Source organism: Cydia pomonella, chromosome 1, assembly GCF_033807575.1.
Source record: "Cydia pomonella isolate Wapato2018A chromosome 1, ilCydPomo1, whole genome shotgun sequence".
NCBI classification, from domain to species: Eukaryota; Metazoa; Arthropoda; class Insecta; order Lepidoptera; family Tortricidae; genus Cydia; species Cydia pomonella.
In genome coordinates this window covers 39,428,761-39,445,209 of record NC_084703.1, presented here as the reverse complement: position 1 = coordinate 39,445,209, position 16,449 = coordinate 39,428,761, and the positions used below count along the sequence as shown (strand labels likewise).

The 16,449-nt window shown below is 36.7% G+C and overlaps 1 protein-coding gene across 9 annotated transcripts in view; it reads left to right on the top strand.

The window, feature by feature from the left end:
- Positions 1-933: 933 nt before the first annotated feature.
- Positions 934-16,449, top strand: part of LOC133522683 (bromodomain-containing protein 3-like) — a 49,766-nt gene continuing 34,250 nt past the window's right edge. Inside the window, exons 1-15 of one of the 9 annotated variants that reach the window (XM_061858096.1) lie at positions 934-1,407; positions 7,227-7,348; positions 8,267-8,323; positions 8,411-8,563; positions 8,668-8,724; positions 8,854-9,024; positions 9,402-9,596; positions 9,683-9,952; positions 10,344-10,442; positions 11,612-11,761; positions 14,139-14,318; positions 14,401-14,648; positions 15,064-15,398; positions 15,529-15,768; positions 16,167-16,337. In XM_061858096.1, coding sequence (XP_061714080.1) covers positions 8,519-8,563; positions 8,668-8,724; positions 8,854-9,024; positions 9,402-9,596; positions 9,683-9,952; positions 10,344-10,442; positions 11,612-11,761; positions 14,139-14,318; positions 14,401-14,648; positions 15,064-15,398; positions 15,529-15,768; positions 16,167-16,337 — 2,161 coding nt within the window. In that variant the 5' untranslated portion in view covers positions 934-1,407; positions 7,227-7,348; positions 8,267-8,323; positions 8,411-8,518. Of the gene's footprint in view, positions 1,408-3,747; positions 3,860-7,226; positions 7,349-8,266; positions 8,324-8,410; positions 8,564-8,663; positions 8,725-8,853; positions 9,025-9,401; positions 9,597-9,682; positions 9,953-10,343; positions 10,443-11,611; positions 11,762-14,138; positions 14,319-14,400; positions 14,649-15,063; positions 15,399-15,528; positions 15,769-16,166; positions 16,338-16,449 lie in introns of those variants that run through there. The other 8 variants (XM_061858103.1, XM_061858125.1, XM_061858118.1 and 5 more) reach the window with 8 other exon arrangements.

Genomic DNA, 16,449 nt, shown 5'->3' with positions numbered 1-16,449 from the left:
ACGTTCAACATGCATGACAGTTGACAGATGGCATAATAATGGGCTCTACAGATTTATCGGTACATTGCTTACTGTCGTCTACTCTGTAATGCCACAAATCAAAGAATATAAATAAATACTCAATATTAAAATTCAATTTGAACTCAATCCAATATGGCGTTAGAGAGAACAAGCGACATTGCCATCTCATTCCATTGCATATCTGCATCTCTTAATCATTAAGAGGATACAATCAAATGAGACAATCAGGTCAGAATTAAATTGGTGATGTTATCAAGCATCCACACGTACACAATTTAATCCGATTTATGGTGATATCCGAGCGCATGTAACTAAAAAAATTCACCCAAACGCGCTTATTTCTACTAGCATGAAAAATGGCATTCTTGTATCCGCACCTCAATGTGATGGTCCATGATCTGCCATAAACTTACAATCGATCGAGTGGAATCAGCGAGCGAATTTCATTTTGCGTCTACACCACCTGATTTGATGAGACACTAATCACATCGTAAGAAAAACTGTAAGACGAAAGTGACGCAGTCGAAATAAAATTCTGCCTGTTTACATACGTGCCGAGACTTGCCAAGCGTCAGGGACACAGCTATGCGGTGGAATGAGATAGCAATATCACTTGCTTTCTCTAACGCATCACTGCGTCCCTGACGCGTAACAAATCTCGACACGCATGTAAATCAGGCTATGTATGTTTCTAAAACATTTTACAGTTTCAGTGTAATTTTCAAAATCGAATTAATGACAGCCCTGTGTCTACGTACATTATATTATTTATATTGTATAAAACGTGTTTTATTTACCTCATTAGTGGAAATTCAAACTCCACCGATCAATAAACTTGGAATGTTGCCCACGCTATAGAACCTGTGTAATAGACTATAGAGCGAAGCGTATGTTTATGGTACACTATTGTCTGTGGTTTCAGTCTCCGCCGGAGTCTTCACGTTTAAACTGTCCTACTAGTCTTGTGTGAAATAAATCTCACAATAGCTATGATAGCATTTGTCATCAGTACATGAAATAATGAAATACATGCGTTTTTCCCATATTTCTATGACGATTTTACAATATTTTCTTTTCCAGAGCTAATTATGTGCCATATGAAGTTTATGACTAAAGACGCTCGTCACTCTTGTTTGGCCGCCATGTCTGATATTCTTCTGAAGCTTAGCTTATTGAGTTCGTGTTGTGCTATATCTTGTTGGGAATAAAAGACAGTGAATTTCGTTGTGATAAAGCAGCAGATATATAGGAATATCGTAAAACTATATACTCGGAATGTGTGTGGAGTGTGTCTGGAATTAGAGCAAATCGATATAATTTGCTTTTGCAGAAGTCTTCAACATCGTATTTTTAGTTCATCCGCCATATTGGCGTTAATATCTCTTCGTAAGTCTTTTTTGATAATTTTTTAGCTTTATTCCTAGAATAGAATTGTAATATTATGCTAAATCTGTTTACCTATTGTTGGGACTGTCTCACACATAAATGTAGAGTGCATGGTGCAGGTATTAAACATTATTTCGTCATTTTATCCATGGCCTCTTTCGAGGAAATTTCACCCGTTTTTACACAAGCTTGAAGAAATTTTTGGAGCATCATAACAAACTCTTTCTAGTTGCCGTTTAACGTTATTTAATTTGAGAATGTAAAGCTTTATTTAATTCATTGTTAAATGCTAGCTGAATGTTAAACGATAATAAGTACTTACGTTTTTTCCATTTCTACTAATTTGTTCTATTTTCGACCAAATCACCAATTTTAAAGCTCTAATTTCGTTAATTACGTTACAATTTTGTGAACTCTAAAATAAGTTTGTTGTTTTTCCGTTATGTTTTCTCTCCGATCAATTTGGTTCAGCCATTTAAAAAGTGGGGCTGAAGAATGTTCTAGATCCTCTCTATGTATTTATTCTTGTTTCAAGTCATATTACAAGGTTGCTTTGCTAAATATTTCAGTTTCTGAAGTTATGACACAAAATTCATTATGGTCATTTTGTTCAAATTGGGAACACTGCTTTCCCCTAGGCCAAGCCTATGGTCCATTCTGGACTTGTCAGTATAAAAGCTTAGAAGCAAATTACTACAGCACTTTAATGTTAGTTTAGGTTAGGATGTGTGGTGTGGATTTGGTAGCATAACTTGGTAGTAGCATGGCTTAAAATGCATGATGTATGATAGTCCATTTACTACAATTTTCACACATGCCATATCGCAAAAATAACCACTATAATATCTCTTCACCTTTGATACATCTCATGTTGGCGGGAGATTTAGTGATATACTTTATGCGGGTTTGTTTTTTGTGTAAACACTGAATAAAAGTGGCAGTAAAATATTGGATAGTTTATAAAGACTGTAATTATTAAAATGCTTTAAATTTACAATCACTTGATTTATATATGCAAATATGGAGACACTTGGTCAAAGGAACTAAATAGATTTTATCTGCAAATGTACCAATTCAATATTTGTGATGTTAAATACAACTTAGACAACATTATACATTCTTCAAATGTTAGTTGTATCAGACAACTTTTAGGATATTTTAAGATATTACTGGCCACCTGGCAAATAACATTCAGGTTAGACGCTGAAGCCCCATTTAGATGGTTCGAGAACTTGCCTGGGGTTCTTGTTACATTTAATTGATTCCATTGTGTAATATAATTTACTTTGAATGACCAATTTTCTTATGCAATCGAATGAAATGAAGGCCTTAACAATGTGTTTTTTTACATGTTCTTTGACTGTTTTCAGATCTAGTATCTTGACCAGATCTCTTAAAAAACTAATTATTCAAAGCATACTCTTGGTACCATGTGACATCATACTACATTTCAATTAGTCTTGTTGTCTTAATCAATTAACCACATATTTATAGTATCAATTATGCTCTAGGAGCTGTCAAAAATTCAAATGAAACATGAAAAACCTATATCTTTTTTATGTAAATATTGAAAAATGCATGTCAATATTGAAAAATACATTTAAAAAAAACATTACTAGTACAAATGTAATGTTAGGTACACTCTGTTAAAAACAATTGACTGATAATTTCATCAAAACTAATAGGCTTGTTTCCTTTAGAAAAACTCAATCATATCACCTCATTGATGAAATGAAATATGCGAAAACAGGGGAAAAATACAGTGCATGTCTTAGCACGCATAATGGAGCGTTCCATACTGTACATATGTATATATATATATAAACACAACCAAAAGGGCACATCACACAAAAGGCATTCATGGCACTTATCTTTTAAATTTTTGAAAAAAAGAAAAAATTTAATACTCAACCTATCATGTTTTAACTTATTTATCTTTAAATTATTTTCATCACATTTGCTCATAAACAGTATTATAGTATACCAGCATACTGATATTTAATTCCATTACGCCCATGGGCACATTGGGTATAATGTTTTTATCAATCATTTTTACAATACTGACATATTTTTTTTGTGTATGTTCCTAAATATTAAATTTGATTAATTTAATAGCTAGCTGTTACCATTACATTTAAGGTCATTACCCTAGATATTGAACCACAAAAATCATATCAATGTTGAATGGGTTGTGTTTAAAAACCTACCAATATATGGGAACTTACTCATACAAATAACTGATAAAGCTTAGTTACATACAAAAAATAATAAATAGCACTTAACGCCTACTTGTTGGTTTACTAGTTTATCTTGTCACAAAGTCATAATTATATATTGCAGAGAAGCACTGGCTGGCAGTATAAACACACATAGGAATCTGACGGTTATGGTGGCAACAACTTGCTATTGTAGTCTATTCAAAGTTATCTTGGTCTAACCCTGATTACAAAAGGTAAATGTACGTAATAACAAAATAAAACTTAAATATACTATCCAATATACTGTGTTTGTACACGTATAGTGGAGCCGTTATTAACCACGTATAGTAGGATGAATTTTATCGACAAATCACCCCCCATTCTTATATTTTTCTCAACCATTTTAAAATTGCACCCCTTCAATGTTTTATGGCGCGAAACACGACTGCACTTGGTTATTGTACCATTATCTGGCCATTACCTGTCGCACATTAAAAAAAAAAACATTCGATAGCTTATGAATGTATGCCACATTTCAAGCATAAATGTCACAAAGAATTTTCCACAATTACTCGAGAAACAATTTCAAAAATAAATGTTGTCTCCCAAAATATACTTCTTTTTTACATTATATCTTTTATTTCGAAAACGAGGTCGTTGACCTGTACTTTTTTTTTTATTGTTAAATGATAGTTCAGGATATCAGCTAAAAATTTACATCAAAATGATTGCGCTTATTAAAACATTTCACAAGTTACACGAGTCCAAACCAGACCTTCTGTAATGTGCGTCGACCTAAAACGCTTGGTTGCGAATGATAATTCAGGTGGTGGGCAAGTATTCTTTGGAACTAAGTTGATGCTCATGAACGTACTTCAGGACATCCTGGCGTCAATCCAGGGGTATGATAGAGAAAAGATTACCTCTAAATTCCCAAAACTAACAAAAAAAAACGTACACCATGTACATATAATGTTTATGGCTGTACTTGTACTAGAGAACAAAGTAATTGGGTATTAAAATTTATTTTCATTAATTCCACTGTAACGAGCTGTAAGAGAATCTGTAAAAGAAGAGAAGAATCCTTCCCGCGCTCAGGCGCCCCATTTTATGCGGAACGAGGAATTAATGAAAATAAATAAAATCACTAATTAATAATGATTATTTTCAATACGTATTACGTACACAATAAACAGCAATCGTACATCAATTTCCATAAAAAAAATAGCTAATATCATTTCTATCTTTAAGTACTAAAGCCGCGTATTGGACGCAAGCGACGCGCGGCGCGGCTAGCGGCAAATCAAGGCCGTTCGTCGTGCGCAATGTAGGTATGAATGGCCTTGATTTGCCGCTCGCCGCGCCGCGCCGCGCGCCGCTTGCGTCCAGTCCGTGCCTCCTGATATATATGATTACGCGCCATATTGCGGAATTTCATTGAAACTAAATTTTTCATACTAAACTGAACTGTCACCCTATACATGAGAATAACAGCGCCCTCTTGACAATGATTATATATTTCTGGTTGGGCTTTACTTTCAATGCCCATTATCCGTTCCCTAGTCTAGTACAGATACAGCCTTAAACATATACCAAAGTATTTGAAATAGCAGTGGATTTTCAAAGAAAATTTTGTAGCCACAGTAAATTTACTGCTATCTTTAGACACATGGTTTATAATTTTAGAACGCCATTCAACTTTGATCTTTATTATTTTACTGATATGTGTTAAATTGGCAAGTATCAAAAAGTGGCGCCATCTTACCGAGTATAACCCAAAGGTTGCGACGCTATCACTCGAAACAATTCCGCCATACCTTTGGCCTTTGATCTATTAGATGGCGCCACCTTTTGAGATTTAACAAATTAAACGCATATCAGTGAAAGGATAAGGATCAAAGTTAAATGGCGTTCTTAGTTTTAATAATGTGTCGAGAGATGGCAGTAAATGAACTGTCTCCAAAGTTTTTTTTGACAATCCACCTCTATTTCAAATTCTCTTTGATTATACGTACATGGAATACGTTCCACGTACACCATTTTACCTTATAATTTTTGACTTTCATTATGGTGGCGCTGCGGCAGAGCAGCACGCAAATAAAAGTACTTATTCATTAAAGCGTAAGTATAAGATAGTTAACCTAACCGTCATTACTGTCTAATGCCGTATACCTATGAGTTTACGACAATGCAATGTTAAGCTTTGATTACTTCTGATCATATGCGGTTATCACATTGGTGCGGGTCCGGACGTCACTGCGTTGTGTCAGCGAGACCGCTATGCACGTATAATAGCGGTTTCCCGCTATCACATGTGACAATCGCCATAGAGACCGAAAATTAAAATTGCCATAATAAATAAAATAACTACCTTATTATTTTGGGCTTGTGACTTTTGTTAGAATCATCTTAATGAGTAGGTAGGCTCAAAAATATAGGTACATTCTGCTCTAAAAGCTTTGTACCAACAATTAAATAAAATTGACCACAACACTAAAGAGCAAATGTCCCTTGTATACATTTATCTGAAAGATAGCGATATCTACAACAAAATTGTGGTAGTTTGATCTAAAAAATTACGATTGTAAGCTTGGACAGTTATTTACTATTTTTAACTCCTCTTTAAGTAGTAATGATGAATAAAATGTTGTCTATGGTGATGGCGCCACTGTCGCCGCGGAACTGTCGATAAGGTGCATTATTGATTGACCTCACCCCCACCAGTGTTCTATCAACTAGTAATACTAGTATGCACTTCGTAAGTCAAAAATCCGTTGAGATTATGACGTCATGAATGCACGTGACGATGAATTCTAAAAAAACGAAGAGGCATATAGGTTCATAGTCGGTGCGCTTTATGAAATCGTTACACTGCTGACTTATCTGTAGGGGTACTTGTGTTTGTTTCATGCACTTCGATATTTTGTGGCAGTTTCCCCGGCCTCAAATCACAGCACATGAGCACAGCTTAGTTTTATGATAGGGACTCGTCTTATGAGTTGGATTTACGAATTTGTTTATGTCAACACATTTGTTTCGGGTTTTTCTTTTAGTTTCGTTTTTGGATGCACAGGTATCTAGTCTGCATTATTTTTAATCATCATGTTAACATTGATTAGTTATGGTTAAATTCGTTCGTAGTTCAAGAATGAAGATGACTTCAGATTTTCATTTGAGTTTCAAAAACTTAGGTAAAGCTGGTGCATGTGTTTCAGTACAGTCAATGAAAACAAAAGTAATAATTGACTTGACAGTGATAACTATTTATGTTTGTTCTTCATGAAACGTAGTTTATAAGTTTAACAAGATTATTAGAATTATACTCACTACTGCAATACTGGTGACTCAACTAGTCCTGTTAACATGTAGGTCAATATATACGTTTTTATTTAAATGTTTTATCTTTTAATTAGCTTTGAGGTAAATGTTACTCAACTCTCACTCTTGTTTCATTCCTAAGACTACTGCTACTTTTTGTGACACTACTTACAATTTTTATAAAAAAATAAGTAATAAAAAACAATTATGTGGAACATAACCAGATAATTGAGGGTTCTAATGTCAAAACACTTAATGAAATCTACAGCAACTGGTTTACTTAAGTTTCAAGTTTTTTAATAGGTAATGTCTAAGCCATGAACCTGAAAAGAAATCACTCTGAACACTAAGATGTCAAGAAAATGGAATATAAAATATGGAAAACACATTTTCAGATTGAGCTGACACCATTTAAATATACTACTGTTAAGTATCTTCTCTTATTGGCCTCCTATATAAGAGACATGTTGGTAGTTTTTTAGACCATGGTAGTACTACTAGGCATTGTGGCTAGCATAAGTGCCAGTACAACTCTTATATTATAATAAACAAAAATGCTTTTACATCTCTATCTATTGAGTAATAGTTTGAAGATATTTAGAGTCACATAAAAGAAACTTGACGGATTGAATTTAACCTTTTATATTATACATATAAAACATCTCATAAATAACCGGCAATAACTCTTATGCATGCAATATTCTGCCAATATCAGCTGAAATTAAAAGTCCCACGCGTGCGTTTTGAAGATTCGAAATATATATGTTATTTAATAAAATAAGCTACTTTTGGCTGAATTAAAACAATTATGCTTATGCATACTTTTGTATGAACTCATTCTCTGTCCCCCATACAAGCAAAATTTAATTCAGAAGTTCAATATTTGATACAAAGATTTCAGGGATTTTCAGTAATGAACTTGGGCATCTTGTAATGTTCAGGTACAATGTTTGAGGAAATGAGTTGAACTGGCCTTAGGTAATTAACCCTTAAACCATTGGACGTTCATTTCTTATCATTCGATTTTGAACTATAATTCCTATTGTTGAGATGCATTTTTGTTTTAAGTATGATGCTACTATGGACTTAAGGGTTAAGTGGTCTAGAAATCTGATCACAAGGCTTATTAACCCTTTCAATGTCAAGGAAGCTTAAGTTGTCGAATGTTAAGAATGATAATAGTTGTCAAGTAATGCTGTTAAACTAACTTCACTATCTTGTAGACAACCGGTGAAAGGGTTAATAAACTGTAAAGACGACTTAAAAATAATTATTGTTTTATTTGAAACTAGCCTTTTCCATTAAATCGCAAAATATTAATTGTTAACTGTATATTGTTACAGATTTGGAGAAATCTTAGTCTTGGAGGAACATCAGCAGGCACTACTGTTTTGTGCCAGGTACGAGCAACATTGATTTGTTTAATTGTAAAAGAAGACAACTTTCAAATTTGAATATTACATGTTGTATTTATGGTTTGTTTTCAGGTATGATTTAATTTTGTTGATTAATGGGATGACCTGCCTCCTGGTGCTGTAGCACCACATTTAATTTATTTTGATAGAATGGTTTTACGTTACTGGAGGAAATAGCTAATGCCTCTAAGTCAGAGATTGGAGGAGCCTCTAGTTGCAATTGAGGTGAGGGTTTTTGTTGTTGGTGCATCTAAATTAATTCAACCATATAATAACATGTTTAAACCCTTCATATAAAGATTTACAGCAATTGTAATTTTGGCAGGTAGATAGCAGATTCCAGCACAATGCAGCAGGCTGTAGATCCACTGGCGACGACGAGCACTGTAAGATTTTTTAAAACATACTTACACTTTTTGATATAATATATGTATTATGGAGAATATATGGTTAAATAGTTTGATGATATGAATAAAAGTATAGACAATCTGATAACACGGTAATATTGCTTGCAGCCGACTGCGGAACCAATCAATGGCGCTCCGCCTGACGAGCCTGCGCGCAGGCAGGGACGGATAACTAACCAACTACAATTCCTTCAGAAAAATGTTATGAAGGCAGTATGGAAACATCAATTTGCCTGGCCTTTTCATCAGCCAGTGGATGCCAAGGAATTAAATCTGCCGGTAAGCTCGCGGGATTTTCATATTCTACTTGCTTTTGTAGGCCAGGAAATCCTTGTAAGGAAATGGCGATGGATCGGACACACGCTCCATACACCGGACAACCACTTGTCCAAGCAGTGTCTCCACTGGCAATCGACTGGCAGTAGACTGTCAGGGCGGCCTCGTACCACATGGAGGCGATCAGTTGAGAAACAGGCTGGCTCAACTGGACTCGGCTGGGAAGAGCTGGAAGTAGCCGCCCAGAATCGCGCCAAATGGAAAATTCTTCTGCGACCCTATGTCCCTAATGAGGGATAACAGGATTACATCTATCATCATCATCACTTGCTTTTGTAATGTTATCATGAGAAAAAATATTTAACATCCTCAATTTTCAGGATTACCACAAAATCATCAAGAAGCCTATGGACTTGGGCACCATCAAAAAGAGGCTCGAGTCAAATTATTACTATTCTGCTCAAGAATGCATCCAAGACTTCAACACCATGTTCACCAACTGCTATGTCTACAACAAACCTGGCGAGGATGTGGTGGTCATGGCGCAAACTCTAGAGAAACTCTTTCTGAATCGAGTAAGCTATAATACTAAGTCAGTGTTCATATAATGGATAAATATTCGTGTATAGACGGCGTGTTAATGACTGTTATTGTTATACAGATAGCTCAAATGGATAAAGAGGAAAAGGAAATAGAAGTACCGTCGAAAGGTGGGAAAGGTGGCGTGAAGAAGCGAACGACCGGTGGGAGCAGCGGCGGCAGTGCGAGCGCGAGCGGCGGCGGCGGGGCGCGCGGGGCCGCCGTGAAGACCATGCCGGCGCCGCCGCACCCCGCGCTCGTGGGCTCCACCAACACCACCACTACGCCCGCGCTCACGCTCGCCACGCCCTCCGTCACGCCGCCCGCCACCCACACCGGTCTCCCGCAACAGGTGCGTGCATCTCTACCACTAACAATACACAACAATAATATATATTATATTGTAGTTGTCGTCTCTTGAATTTACTCCAACATTAACTCCATAATAATCAACTCGGACGATTAGTGAGATCACGCAGTGGTTTTCTAGTAGGTGGGTAGTTTAATTTCAACAAAATCTGGTTATAGTATAATCATTTTATTTTACATAATACAAATCACTTTCAAGCAGTCGAATGTTTAACTATACTGTAGGAACCGCAGTAGAGTAACCAATCGTCTAAATGTTAGACCTACATATAAAAGAAGAGTTGCATTTGCTGTCTAAATATTGCTTGCTATGGCATAACTTGGGTCTCCTTCCCTGATACATGTCGTTAAATAATGAAGACTCTTCCATTCAGGTTGCCACTCAACAGTCAAGTTTCCACGTAGCGCAAGCTGCTGCCACGCCCGTTTCGACTATATCGTCGGTTGCACTTTCGCAGACTCAACCGGCTAAGGTAAGTTCTTTAAAGTGAGGCATAAGGCTGGCCCACCTTAAAATGAAATATTTTTTAAAAATAATTAGAATATTATGTAAAACTCATTCAATATAGGTTTCTCATTAATTTAAGTTTGTAATAAAAATATTACGGTAGTCTTGAAAAATAGACGCTTTATAAAAGGCCCACAAAAAAAGCATTTAGGCCCACAAAAAAAAAAACAGATTTTACAGTACATATGGCGCTACTTTCCGCAGTAGTGCGATAATTAGCACATTACGTTACTATGTCGAAAATTTAAAGGCATAGGCATTACTGTAAAACGTTGTACGCGATACACGTGCGAATAGGTAACTCTCAATTCGTGTCGATTTAAAACACTCCCTTTGGTCGTGTTTTAATTTAGCGCCACTCGTTTCGAATCTCCGATTGTTTGTAATTGTTTTAAACGGAGAGTTATACAAATACAATATTTGGTATCTTCACAACAGGAGGATATTTTTAATTAGTGGAAATAATTCGCTTTGTACTTTACTATCATAAAGATAAAGAAATTGTCTAGTTTACTCGAAAATAGGAGGTTAAAACTAAAATTAAATCTACATTGAATGCTAATTATTTTTCACTTAAAGTAAATTTTCTGGCATTTATTGAGCTCCAGATATTTTAAAGAATCAAGAAGTCTTAACATTGATACACTTTATTGATTGATGATTGGTATGTACATATAATGAATCACATCGGCCTTGTTAAAAGATCGAACAAATTCAAAATTATCTTAAATATTTAAATTTATTATTTCATTTCATACGTTTAATAAGGCCCGGGACCCAGGTCTTGTTACCCACACCGAGAGTGGGCCTTCTTAGCAACAAGTACAAGTTCAAGAATAATAGAATTGTTATTTTTGAAAACTGGGCCTTATATACCTCACCCACATTATTTTAAAATTTACCAGACATTTTGTAGCAATTTCGGTCGAGCGTACTTTAATTTCAGCTGGAATTTGGTGTACAGATCCTTATAGAGCAACAATGCTGCACCAGAATAGCTAATAATCTTACGATGTCTCATTGTTACATTTTGTAACAAATAATAGTATCGGGAAGCATAATGTCTTCATGCTATAAATAGAAATACTGTCCAAAAATGTAAGTCGCCAAAATTTATTTATTTATATTTATCAGGTTAAAAAGGGCGTTAAGAGAAAGGCTGACACCACTACACCTATGGGCAGTTCCTTTGAAGGAGGATACACTACTCCAACCATAGATCAGCAAAGTGGTCCTAAACCTGCCAAAATATCCACCAGAAGAGAGAGCGGACGCCAGAAAAAGGTACATATTCATTAAAAACCTACTAAACACCGTAGTCTGGCAGTATCATGTGGCTTTTACATGAATGTTTCATGCGTTCGTTTATAACCCCAGAGCTCTAGTACAACTGACCGCGTGACTCCTTGCCAGGTGAAAAATACTACTATTTAGCGTAGTACGATAGAGCGGTGGTGACGTGCGACACGGCAGTCAGTTGTACTTGCACCGCATATTTGTTAATTTGATGTTTCAAATCTCGTCTATTTCATAATGAGATATATTTCTTGTTTGTACTTGACAGTCCTGCATATTTATCCTAAGGTGACCTTGTGAGATAGACGAGAAATGGCTTACTTTGCAAAAACGGAAGTTGATTGTGATAGTCATTGTAGCTTATTTAAGGAACATGCATGAGATTTATTTATATTTACTACCTACTGCTGTGCGATTTGAAATTGAATAACTTGTGTAAAGATTGTTTTGCATGCTTATTTTCATATTCATAACATATTACTTGACCTAGATTTTACTGACATTGCTAAGCGAAATGGATTTGCATATTTATTACATATATTTTAAACATGTGACATGCAGTTTTTAAGCACGGTTAATTTGGATAAAACCTAAATTATTAAATTTACCAAATTGATATCAGATCAAAATTTAAGAGCTGCCGTGCGGTTTTGAACCCTATTTCAGGTATACAATAAAATGTGCTATGCTAACTTTAGTAAAACATGCTAATTTACTCTATTTGTATTTGTAAACTCATCCACAATCAAGAATAAATTCCCTGAAAAATTTAGAAATTCACCTGTAATATGCATAAATTTCCACTTTCATTTACCTTATAAATCTGAACCTTCGAATATGCATGTGTTATAGTTTTTTGCGATGCATTATTTATTTTACTTAAGTAAAATCGGTTTATTGGCAAACCAGATGCACAAAAAGTATACTATAATAAAGGTATTGGGTCGTTAATATGTTTACGCGGAGTTTCGCGCTTGGCGTCAATCGGTGTGGCACGTTAATAATACTTAGCGAGTTATAGGAGCTCCTGTGCAGAAGCGAATATTTGCATGTAGCCGTATTTCCCCGCCCGCACAAAGCTCAGCGCTACGCTTCGATTTCAACTGGCCTAAACTGTTACTGCATGGAACTAACACGTTGCAGTCTATCGTTTACCTGTTATTTGTTAACAATTGTGTTATTAATAGTCTGATGCTGTATTTGTAATTAGATCTATGAATACATTCAAGCTTCGAGTGACACTGCTATTTTTGGCGGGGGAAACTTGCACACAGTCGCACTTCTCACACACTACATACAAAATCCAATCTGTAATGTCGACACAAATTAGAAAATGACACACGTCAAAGACCAATCTTGCACACCTCGATCTCTTTTTGTGTATGGCCGAGTCACAACCTGTACCGCGCTATGGCTCAAACCATCTCCATACCAAAATTCCCAAGTTGCTTCAGTGGTTTAACGAAGAAGAGGTAACAGGCCGATAGAGTTACTTTCGCATTGATAATATTAGTGCGGATTCTACTCACAGTAACCGGTCCTTACTCAGATCTTGGTTGCTTGAATAGGGGGCATTACTGCAATGTTCTGCCGCCAGAGTGCAGCACTAGCACCTATCCTAAACCATATAGCAACTTATACATTCTGTGCCTAAAACTGTTTCCATAACAAGTTTCCATAAATAAAATATGATATTGATGCATCAAGGCGGTTTGTTTACAAAGAGCCTACCGAGAAACACGAAAATCGAAATTTAGCTATCTGCCTCTTTATCGCTCGAATATGCAAGAGTGATAGAGAGGTTAGATAACGAAATGTCGATATTTTTGTTTCGCGGTAACCCTCCGATTGTAATGGATTGTGTTAGTGGCGCCCTCTACGCAGAGTTTCGCGTAATATTCCCTATAGTTCTTATTCTTAACATGTATGTTACGATTACTTAAGTCTTGAAAGACAAATTTGGCCAATCTCGAATTCTAACAAACCCAATCAACAATTATTTGTACGGGCGTGTAGTTCATATTATTTAAGCTGAGCGATCGATGAGCGTTGAATACTAGGCTATTAAATTACTATTATTAGGTCTGAGTTGATACTTCTACACTTCAATACTGCACTGCCTATATATTATTAAATACTTGTGAATTGCTTTGGCCTGGTTATACGTATATTAGTAATTTAATTTTCTCACACATGCGTGGAAATATTGTCATTACGTTCGTGATTATAGGCTGTGAAACATTGATATTTTAGGTTGTATTTTTTTATAACACACTCTGCCGGCAATTCCCTATTTTCCGGTGTTTGTAGTGATACACTATTTAAGTAGAATATTCGCCGTGTTAACAAAGTGGGTGTTGCGCAGGCCGGCAGGACGGGCGAAGACTCATTCAAGATGGGCGCGCTGTCGCCCGGCGTCGGCGGGCCGGGCGCCTCGCACCACGCCGCTCTGACCCCGCAACTCGCAAAGGGCAAGGAAAAACTATCCGATGCCCTCAAAAGTTGCAATGAAATTTTAAAAGAGCTTTTCTCTAAAAAGCATTCGGTAAGTTTCTGTCTGTGATTATACCTCCAACTGCTTCTCGACCGTAAAGTACAGCTGACTAAATGGGAACATTTGTTTACAGGGCTATGCCTGGCCATTTTACAAACCTGTGGATGCCGAATTACTTGGACTCCATGACTATTTTGATATAATTAAGAAGCCTATGGATCTCGGGACCGTGAAACAGAAGATGGACAACAGAGCGTATAAAACTGCTGCCGAATTTGCAGCTGATGTGCGTTTAATATTCACAAACTGCTACAAGTACAACCCCCCAGACCACGATGTTGTGGCGATGGCAAGAAAACTACAAGATGTTTTTGAAATGAGGTTAGTGTCTGCCAAATTCTGTATCTTTGGAGATACTTGTTTGCGAGATCCTATTCATAGAGGTGACCCACTTATGTAAGAAAATAGAAGCATCAGAATATGTGATGTTGTGTTTGCTGTTTAACACTTAAGGTCAATACGGATAACGTAGGGGGTAAGTCTCTGGCCTTCACATTGGGACCTTTTATTATTTTGCTTTATGCTACTCGCGTTTAGTGGTACATGTATGAACTCTCAAATAAACACTAATCAATATGAAAACAGGCGCAATGTGCCGGCCAGTACATACCTCTTATCCATATGCACACTTACCCATATTGACCTTATTGTGTTTTTATAGTTGTCAAAGTAGTTTTTTGCCTACAAAGTCTTTGCTTGTATTAATTACAAGATAACATGTAACTTTTTTTTACAGATATGCTAAAATTCCTGATGAGCCCATACATGTGGGAGTTCCTCACATGGATAAAGGAAGCTCTGCATCCAGTTCCGAGTCTGGCTCGGAATCAGACTCTGATTCAGATGACTCTGAAGAAGAAAGGAATAATAAAGTAAAGCTTCTAGAGAAAGAGTTGCTCGCATTGCAGGAGAAAATGAGGAAGTTAGTGGAAGAGTCCAATACCAAGAAAAAAGCAAAAAAGAAGGTTAAAGATAAATCATCAAAGAAGCAAATGGTCAACAGTGCAATGCCGAAGGCGAATGCAGTAGCGGGCTATGGCGCCAAGGCTAACAATATTGCAGAGAATATAGGTAAAACATTATATGTAATACATCTTGCTGCTATGCTGGTCGTACAAATGTATATTTCTAGGAACATTTTAAAACGCTAATTAATAATGCCTGTAGTAGTTGCCCTAGAAAACAGCGTATAGGAAAGCAGTTGGTGTTACAGCCACAGGGAGCGCACGCGGCAAAGGTGGCAGCAAGCGCGGAGGCGGCGGCGGCGGCGGCAAGGGCGGCTCGCGGGCCTCCGCGCCGGGCAAGAAGAAGAACTCCGCGCCCAGCACCGCGCCCGCGGCGCACGCGCCACCGCACGCCGACACGGACGACGAGGACGTCGCCAAGCCCATGTCCTACGACGAGAAGCGGCAGCTCTCGCTCGACATCAACAAGCTGCCCGGTAACACATTTATCCCGCCCTCTGAAGTGGACTTCAATAGAATTGGCAAATAATGTAATACCAATTTATCTTCAATACTTCATAATGACGCACATTTTAAGGACATCCATGATTTTATCTACAGCTTATGTACTTAAATCTTTTATTTATATCAATTATTAGTTAATATAATATATATATTTAACAAAACCTGTCATGTTTAACATTATTTGCCATTTATATTAAACTAGTCATATGAAGTGGATATGACTATTTGTAGACTTTTTTTTGTCTTGTAGAGAAGTGTTTCTGCTGATTGTTCACGCCACATCACATTCGCCGTTTTAAAAAGTTACCGAAACAAAAGTGCTATTAATTAGTTTATGAATATTATTGATATGTGTATTACGTTTTCACAGGCGATAAACTGGGCAAAGTAGTGCACATAATACAGAGCCGGGAGCCGTCGCTACGTGACTCTAACCCAGACGAGATCGAGATAGATTTCGAAACCCTTAAGCCATCCACGCTTCGTGAGCTCGAAAATTATGTAGCGTCCTGTCTACGAAAAAAGACACGTAAGCCGCATTGTGAGTCAAGCCGACATTGTTTACCTATGTCACTTAATTTACCTTAAACCATTCCATGTCGTATTCCTGTTGTTGTATTTGAGTGTTTTCTGTCTAAATGTTGTTTTTATTT